This window comes from Mus caroli, chromosome 2 (genome assembly GCF_900094665.2).
Source record: "Mus caroli chromosome 2, CAROLI_EIJ_v1.1, whole genome shotgun sequence".
NCBI classification, from domain to species: Eukaryota; Metazoa; Chordata; class Mammalia; order Rodentia; family Muridae; genus Mus; species Mus caroli.
In genome coordinates this window covers 147855986-147865007 of record NC_034571.1, presented here as the reverse complement: position 1 = coordinate 147865007, position 9022 = coordinate 147855986, and the positions used below count along the sequence as shown (strand labels likewise).

At 47.7% G+C, this 9022-nt stretch overlaps 1 protein-coding gene across 3 annotated transcripts in view; it reads left to right on the top strand.

Moving 5' to 3' along the window:
* The window catches only part of LOC110311004 (ubiquinol-cytochrome-c reductase complex assembly factor 1), an 84187-nt gene that overhangs the window by 25552 nt on the left and 49613 nt on the right, over positions 1–9022 (top strand). For all 3 annotated transcript variants that reach the window (XM_021184191.1, XM_029473908.1, XM_029473909.1), the window contains exon 6: positions 2515–2572. In XM_021184191.1, coding sequence (XP_021039850.1) covers positions 2515–2572 — 58 coding nt within the window. The remainder of the gene's footprint in view (positions 1–2514; positions 2573–9022) is intronic.

The window sequence follows — 9022 nt, the reverse complement described above, 5'->3', positions numbered from 1 at the left end:
TTTAAATGCTTTAAAAAATTATAGCCACAAAATTTGTCTATTGGAGCAGTAGTGTGATCATGGCAGTGTCTCAGGGTTTAGCCCTGAGGTTTGTAAACACACTTGGTTGAGCTAAGAATCGTATTTTTGTGTTGCTCATAGTCAACATCCATTCGTTGGTTTGATATTTTTGAGGTTTACTCTGTGGCTTTTTGTTCTGACCTGCATGGGCACAGGGGCTTACTCACGTGCCAGCTCTTCTCATCAGCCCTGAGCTGACCCCAGAAGGGAAAACTTTGACCCAGGGCCAGCTGCTGACCTGTCTGTCTGTCTGTATGACTGTGCTTTCCAACCCAAGAACTGACTCCCCATCTGAGGAAATTGGACAAGCTCCTGGAGGTGGCTGGGAAGCCGTGATGTAGAGGTAGCCATTGGACAGACTGCCCTGTACAAACAGCCAGATTTCACTCTCCAGCTTGAAAGACAGACTTCCAAGAAAACCTTTCTTTTTAATGTTTTGTTCTAACATCCAAAAATGACCCAACTTGAGATCCGGGCTTGAGAGTTTCTCGGGGCTATTCTTGTTCTAGGCGGAGGGTGGCTGGCCGGCACTCAGATGGCATGGGTTTTAGTAGCTGGATGGCTGGTCAGGCCAGCCTCCAGCTCCCTCCTGCTGGGCTCAGAGAGGAAATCCACTTGACAGCTGCTGGGCACCACCCGGTAAGCTCACCCGAGACTTTTGGTGTCCTTTTGTGACAGACCTGGATTCAAAACCCAGCCTTGCCTCTAGCTTAACGTGGTGGCTACCCATAGCTACTTGGCCTTCTGTTTCCTTACCTTAGAGTAGGTTTATGGTACTTCTTTCCTGCGTTGAGGTAAAGATTAAGAGAAATACTGTAAAGGATGATTAGCCTTGCACTGGGTGTGGAGTACGGCCGTTTCTCCACATTTTGGCATTAGAGAGCTTCTTGCGTAACAATCCACACACTGCAGATAGAGTCAGGGAAGTGTGAAGTTCATCTCAGGTACCTCACTTCGTGGGTTGTGTTTCCCTGAGCCGTTGTCTTGATTCCACTGTCAGCTTTCTCACTGGCCACGTACTCGGGGTGTTGGACAGATTTGTTGAAGTGTGGACCATGAAGCACGTATTACGCCTGGCCTGTTAGAAGCCCAGCCGCAGTGACCAGGACTCCCTAATTAATGCTGACTGTGGTCCTCCCTCCTAGGGTCCTGCCCTGGGTGTTCACTCCTAGTGACCCTGGTTAATCATCACCTCACTGAACACTGACTGGCAGAGGATACTTTGGGAGGTTTTTGGGGGGGGGGGGGGGGGGGAGGGATAGGGAGGGGTGGGCATACAGCCTTTATGTAGCCCAGGCTGGCTTTGAATTTACAGCACTGCCCTGCCTCAGAGGATCACAGGATGTGTGCTGGAGTTCTAGGCCTGCACTATCATGCCCGGCCTTACTCCTCCTCCTCTTTGTGTGTCATCACTCCAAAAAACTGATCCTACCACAAGGGCTCAAGTGCCCACTAATTCCCTCTCATTCATCCATCCTTCCAGCTCCTTGTCAAGCTTTGTTCCTTGTCACGTAAGGAGGACCGAACGTCTAGTGGGGATCCCTTAGCTGACTGGAGGGCTTTCTCAGATGTGTGAGGATTGAGAGGCATGGATGTCTGAACTGAGACCTGGCTTGCAGGTTATAAACCAAGAGCTTAGTGTGTGTGATCCCTGAGGGCTGACATTTGGCCTTTGAAGTGGCTGCAGTCTGAGTCCCTGTTCAGCCCTTGTTCCTAAGAGTTCCACTTTTCTCTCTCCTGGCTATTTGGGTAAATCATTTGGCACATTCATGGCTATACCACATTGGATTGTCTTTACAAACTTGGAAACAGAGACAAGGCTTAACCTTTGCTGCAGGGCTCAAGTGATTACAGTAGCCGACACATAAGGGGAGCAGGAGAGGTGGTGTTTGCTTAGCATTTTAGACTTCAAGCCAGGAAAGGAAAAGGAGAGTAGCACAGAACTTCATGAGGTTGGAAGGAACATAAGAGATCATGTCTGCCCCATTGTATCAAATGAGAAACTCAGAGAGAAGTAGCAGTTTGCTCAAGGCTACAAGCCTACAGTCTGCCCAAGGTTGCTAGCCTACAGTCTGCCCAAGGCTGCAAGCCTACAGTCTGCCCAAGGCTGCAAGCCTACAGTCTGCCCAAGGTTGCTAGGCTACAGTCTGCTCAAGGCTGCTAGGCTACAGTCTGCCCAAGGTTGCTAGGCTACAGTCTGCCCAAGATTGCTAGGCTACAGTCTGTCCAAGTTTCAAAGCTGCAGCAAGGCTGGAGCTAGGAGGCTGGTTGTCTGCATCTGTTGCTCCAGCCTATGGTCTTACATTGTGTTTTTACTGATCTTTTCTACAAATACATAATCAGAAATACCATACTGCCATGTATTTTAGCTGAACGATTCCCACCAGTGGTTAAAACAAGTCAGTATGCCTTCTCTGCGCCTTCACCTACTTACACTTCCCTGTTATTTCCTAGGGTGTCAGATGCCCGATACATTCAACTCCTGGTTCCTCATAACCCTGCTTCACGTCTGGTAAGTGAGGTCATCAAAGGCGTGTATGTGTGTGTGTGCACACGTGTGTATGTGTGCGTGTATGTGTGCGTGTGTGTATGTGTGTGTGCGTGTGTGTGCATGTGTGCATGTGCGTGTGTGTGTGTGTGTGTGTGTGTGTGCTTTAAGATGCGGCTCTCCTCGGGTCTGATTATATAAATGGCACTTGTTCAAGCATGAAAACCTGTCCCTCTCATTTTCATAACTGGTGTCTGGAAGCACATTTTTATTAAAGGTCAAAGCATAAACCCAGAGAGAAACTAATATTTGTAATATTTTTTTTAAAAGAACACCTAACCCCATGAATAATGCTATCAGTATCTCTAAGAGACTCTCTGAGGCTGGATGGAAAAGTTCCGTCCCTCAGCTGTTTTAGGAAAGTTCACATTTACGTAAAAGTGGTTTGAATTGTGAGAATCCGTGGTCATTTTCATTGCTGATCATCAGAAACCTATAACAAATTATACCACTGACATTTACACCCGTGCCTCTGAGTGTGCATGCAGGTTAGAGGCAAGCCAGATTTGTTGCATGTGAAAATATTTAACACCTTAAACAGTATATTTTTTCTTTTGCTGTGAAGTAGCCAAAAAAAAAAATTCATTTTTCATCTACTGTTACACAGCATTAAAGGTCAAAGGGGGAATAGGAGTCACTGAGGTGGGGGGTGGGGGCACTGCCAGATCTTGGGAGAGTAAACTCTGGAGAACTGGTTACTATACTGACCACAGCGAGTGCTCCATGGAGCACGGGGGTGGCTGCCTGTCAAAGGGCCCTTGTTTGAGCCCGCCTTTAGCTGAACCTTGCACCACAGGCCTGGCTACTGTATAAAGATGTTTGGTCCTGATAGTCTCTGCAGTGCCCCTCTTTCCAAACTCACTGAGTTTGGCTAAGGAGCCCAAAGGGGCAGTTTATTTTATGGATTTTTTTTTTTTTTTATGAACCCTCTAAACCAGTAGTTTATAGAAGGGACACTGTGCCCTGGGCACTTTGCTGGGTACTAGGGCTGGCTCTCAAAAAGCCGGGCTCAGTGAGGGAGAGAGGCCAGGTATAAACTGTATTGCTAAGTTGGACAACGTATATAAGTGTGTTTCTAGCAGAGAAGAGTGCGCTCAGGCTGTTGGAGCCCTTCCCACCGCTGCTCGTCATCAGGCAGATACTGTGCTACTTGTCAGGAGGCTGAGAAGGCTCACTGTCTGCCTTTGGTGTCCATGGTGGGGGTTAAGCACAGGGTGCAGGGAGGGATACTGGATACATTGAGAAGAAAACTACTTTTTTTAAGTGTGAGGACTGGATGGTAGAATTACTCATTGGGAAGGTGGGAGGGTTTCGAGAAGGCTAAGCTGTCCCCAGAGGAGCTCAATGATAATATTCAGAGCCTGTATGAAAGACTCTTTATTGCCCATATAGCTAGAGGTATCCGAGTGGGAGAGGGAGTGGATGGCAAAATAAAATATATAATCCCTGTGACCACATCCCAAGGTTAATGCCTGACTAATAGCCGAGAGTACCTTGAAATTACTTAGATTTCTTTAAACTTTCCAAACTGTTCTGCTCAGCTCTTCTTGCTGAAGGTAACTCTTTTAGAGGAGTGGGGTGTCCCAGCACCAGCTAAGTAGAAGGGGGTGGGGGGCTTCTGGTTTTTGTCTTTCTCCAGCCCCGTCCTTGCTCTTACTATCTAGATAGGTTTGTTTTTTTTTTTAAAGTCTTTATTTACAGATGGTTGTGAGCCACCATGTGGTTGCTGGGAATTGAACTCAGGACCTCTAGAAGAGCAGTCAGTGCTCTTAACCACTGAGCCATCACTCCAGCCCCTAGATAGGTTTTTGGTAGATTTTTGGTAGAATGTCTTGGCCCTTTTTTATTGGACTCAGCAAATCCTTGTCAAGGACCTACTGTGTGTTTGGAACCGTGAGGTGCTGGAGAGAAGGCTGTGATATGGTTCACACGTTTAAGAAACTGGTGGGCCTTGAGCACGGTTGTCTGTGGTAGATGATAATGAAATGCCTGGCTCAAAGCCCACAGAAAAGCTGCGGAAGCACAAAGGTAGACGACTACTCAGTGGCAGGAGGGAGGTACCAGACCCACAGAACTCAGAGTATTTCAAGGCAGCCAATTGGCTGAAGTGTTTGGGGTAGGTTTGTGGAGGAATCTAGTCAAAGGATCACCAGGAAAGTGGTTTGGGCCCAGTTGTGTAGGGATCTTCTGAGAATTGGGGACTCCCACTCCTAAGGGGTAAAAACAGAAGAGGGGTGGATGTACCCAACAAGTCCATAGGAACGTTAGGTTCTTCTAGTCCGACTGAGAGTGCAGTCAAGAGAGACACTGCAGGAACACAATTGAATCACCTCTTGGAGTGGCAGCTGTGAGGGAGGAGGTGGGGAAACAAGGAGGGACAGAAACTTAAGACGCAATCATAAGGAAGGACAAATCCCTACCAAATCAAACCACACCAGACAGACGCTTAGTAAATGAAAGTATCTTGATGGGAGGCTTTCCAGAATGTTTGTCTGGGTCCAATAGGCGATTGTCACCCCTAGCTGCTGGGTCCTTATCAGCAGGCAAGATAGGAACGGGATGCTAGCAATCCTGTACATTGACGATGGTCCGCTTCTCCTGTCTGCTCTCGTTTCATAATTTTCTGTGGGTTGAGATTTAAGGCCGCAGACACCCTTCTGTCCTTTGCTAGTTGTGTATTCAGTGAGCTTGCTGTGGCACTGACCATGTGTCTGTTGTCTCTGCTGAACACCGTCAGTATTGACTGCAGCTTCTGGGAAAGATGCTGTTGCCTTCACCCAGCATCCCTCTATGGGCTTGATAAACAACCTTCCTGCATGCTTCCTTCTCCCAGCCAGCCACTGGGGGTCCAGTCAGGTGGCTGGACCAGAGACCTGGAAGCTCATCTTGCCTATCCTTCATTCATTTCCCCTGGTCAGTCATTTGTTACTTAGCTCAAACTCTTTTGACTCTGAGCTAACAGTAACAAATGAATTTACTTTGAAACCAGTACGCATGCTCACATTGGATGCAAACATATAAAGCTTGTTTTTACAATGTCAGGAAATGCCTGGTACTTCCTATTCTATTTGGACTAATGTTAGCTAGTAGTTGAAGGTTTAACCCACCAAATTGATTTCACCAGAGTGCAACCCCACAGTCCCTGATTTCCACCTTTGCTCTCAAGTTTCTGAGCATGCCATTCACGTCCTAGAAGAAGCCACCTGTACCTTGACTGTTCTTGTCTCTGCCATTGTGCAGTGCCATGGCCTTTACCCTACTCACTACTGGAAAACTCTTGGTTTCCCTCAGTATGTAATTAAAGCATTATGTTCATTATAAGCCTTCCCCTCCCATCTGAAAGCCGTTCTTCTGTGACTCTTTGGTAGGTTTTAAACAATTTTAAGTTTAAAAAGTGGATATATAAAAACATAAAAATTATACATGTCAGTGGAGGACTGTGTAATATTTTGATACCTACATATGTACATTACATGATTTGTGTTTGGACATGTGTCTGTCTACATGTGGTTTTTGTGTGCAGAGGCCAAAGTAGGGTGTCAGGTGGCCTTCTTCATCACTCTGCCGTAATAAAGATAGAACAACTCAGTTGTGTGGTGGTAGTGGTGGCGGCGCCCGCCTTTAATCCCAGCGCTCAGGAGGCAGAGGCAGGAGGGTAATCATAGAGCAGCAGGGGTTTATAGCCCCATAGGAAGAACAGCAATATCAACCAACCAGAGCTCCCAGGGACTAAATTAGGATCAAGGAGTACACATGGAGGGACCCATGGGTCCAGCCGTACATGTAGCAGAGGATGGCCTTGTTAGACATCAATGGGAGAAGAGGCCCTTGGTTCCGTGAAGGCCGATGCCCTAGTGTAGAGGAATTCAAGGGCAGAGAGGCAGGTGTGGTTGGGTGGGTGGATGGGGGCACACCCTCATAGAAGCAGGAGGAGGGGAGATGGGATTTCTGGGGGGGGGGGGAATCAGGAAAGGGGATAACATTTGAAAAGTAAATAAATAAAATATCCAATAAAAAAGGTTAAAAAAAAAGAAAAAATCATTATTTATATATGAGCCATCATCTCTTTAAGTCTCAGCCCCCCCCTTTGTCTCTGCCCTCCCCCCCATCATTTTGTAATGTTTAAATTCCAGTCAAGTTATAAATGCTCTCATTTGTTGTTTCACTGTGAAAGTTTTTGAAATTCCGGAACCTCCGCAGAATCGATATGCGCTCTTCAATGCTGAGCTCTGCACAGAGTAAATCTCATCCCAGCCACACTGTGTAAGTGGTGAAAAGGTTGGTGCTTGGAGTGAAGGCGTGGAAATGACGTGACTACTTCTTACGTGTATAGCACACATGCACAAAAGGACCCTGAAGCCGCTTCCTGGAAACCCAGAAGGCAGTTTTCAAAGCCACTTCTCTACTTCCGTTCCCTTGTTTTACACGAGGAGGGATGGTTCTGGTGACCTGATGACATTTGTCACAAGTCACTTTATGTCCCACATAACAATGAAGAATCTGAGACAAACCCAAAGCTGACTCTGTGACGGGGATGCCCTAGTGTCTCTTCTCGGTGACCAAGGGACAGGGGTCTCTTTTTCTGAATACAAATAATGACAGAAATGACTTTTCCACGACTAGCTCTAAAGTGAGCGCTGCTTTTCTTGGCATTCACTGTCTGTGTCCCAGAAAGCCCGGGAGACAGTAGATGCTTAGGAACTACAAACCTTGATTTCAGGGGCCCAGAGCCAGAGGATGGGCCTGAACTGTTAGGAGAGTCAGAAGTAACTTGTAAAGATGTTTCAAGTGCCAAAGCAAGATGGAGAGTGAATATTAGGGGAGCCAGGTAAGACTCTTCTAAAGAAGAAAAGGAAGTGAGGTATGGACTGGGAAGGCTTTGGAAAACCTACCATGCCATCCCAGTCCAGCTGGGAGCGGCCCTGGCAAGCGCTGGCAGCATCTGCCAGGGCCGCTTTAAAAGCACCCTTGCAGTTTTGATGTAGCTGTGGGCATCCGGGCTCCTGCTGACTCCAGACCTGCTATATATGGTGTGCCCTGGAGCTGTGCACAGCTCCTTTCTTCTTCCCCCAGCCAGAGGCTGCGCTCACACATCCACACACGTAGGTTGTTGAGTTCCTTTTTGTTTAAACCAAAGACCCACGCACAAGCGTTTCATCAGCACACATGACCTTCAGTGGCCTGGTACTTGCCAGCCAAGACCTTGATCTTAAGGATCTGGTTTCGAGCCATATGTAGCTTATGGTAGTTCACGTCAGGTGAGGTGGTTTCAGGAAGCATTTTGATTTGCTTTCTTTTGCCACAGATGAATCTGGTGGCTACCGTGCTCCCCCTAGAAAGCTTAGAGACGACGTTTAGGAGACTAAGTATCGATAACCATGAACATAGCCCCAGGAAAGGGTCTGTGCCAGCTCACCAATATATAAACCACTCCTTAGCAAACAAAGGGGCTTGAGTGGCCACGTTGGCCTCTGTCTCGTGGCCTCAGTGGATGACAAAGTAAGGCAAACAAGCTCTAAAAAAATCCCACTTGAGATTCGTTTACAGCTGTCCGTGTGGCAGACCTGTGCGCATGCCCACTAGTTATGGAGTTCAGAATCACATCCTCTCAACAGCAGACTTGGTTGAACCAGGCCAAATTCCAAACATGGTTGTGTGGGACAGGATGTTCAGAGCTGCCAAGTTGTGGCAGGAGATCAGCCTTCGGAGTCACAGGATTCTACCCTCTCGGCTGATTCTACCCTCTCGGCTGCTCTTCTTGGCTCGAAGAGAGAGGAGGCTCTTGCTCTTTTGGCTGCAGACAGGGACGCTCTCTCGCAGGAAGAGGCTGCTGAGCTGGGCCTCACTGAATTGAAGGAATCGTGTGAGATGTGTGAGACACTGGCTTGGGGGAAAGCTCAGCCTGTGTCAGCTCCTCTCTTCTCCGCTGTGTGACCTTAAGTTACTTAAGCACGTGAAAGGCAGAGAGCTGGCCTGAATAAATAGTTGTGTAAATAGAGGCAGGTGATGGGTACCGATGCATCGGGTCTTCTACCTGCATCGGGTCTTCTACCGTAGAGCCTGTCTCTGGGCTGGCCTTCTACAGAGACTGGGGAGCCGTCAGAGGAAGGCTTGAGCTCTCCTGTTTTTCTTTACTTTGCTAGTTGGGTTCTTCGCCTTCCTTATATGTAAAAGAGATCAGGATTATTTATGAGGCCCTGGAATCACTGAGAGACAGAGATAGTGCTAAGGCTTATAACCTCAATAACAAATTGTAGGTTTAAGAGCATCAGCAACTGTCGGAGGAGCGTGTCGGCTTGCTGTAGAGCAGCGCAGCTCGCAGCCCAGCTCACAGATCAGCCCAGCTCACAGATCAGCCCAGCTCGCAGATCAGCCCAGCTCGCAGATCAGCCCAGCTCGCAGATCAGCCCAGCT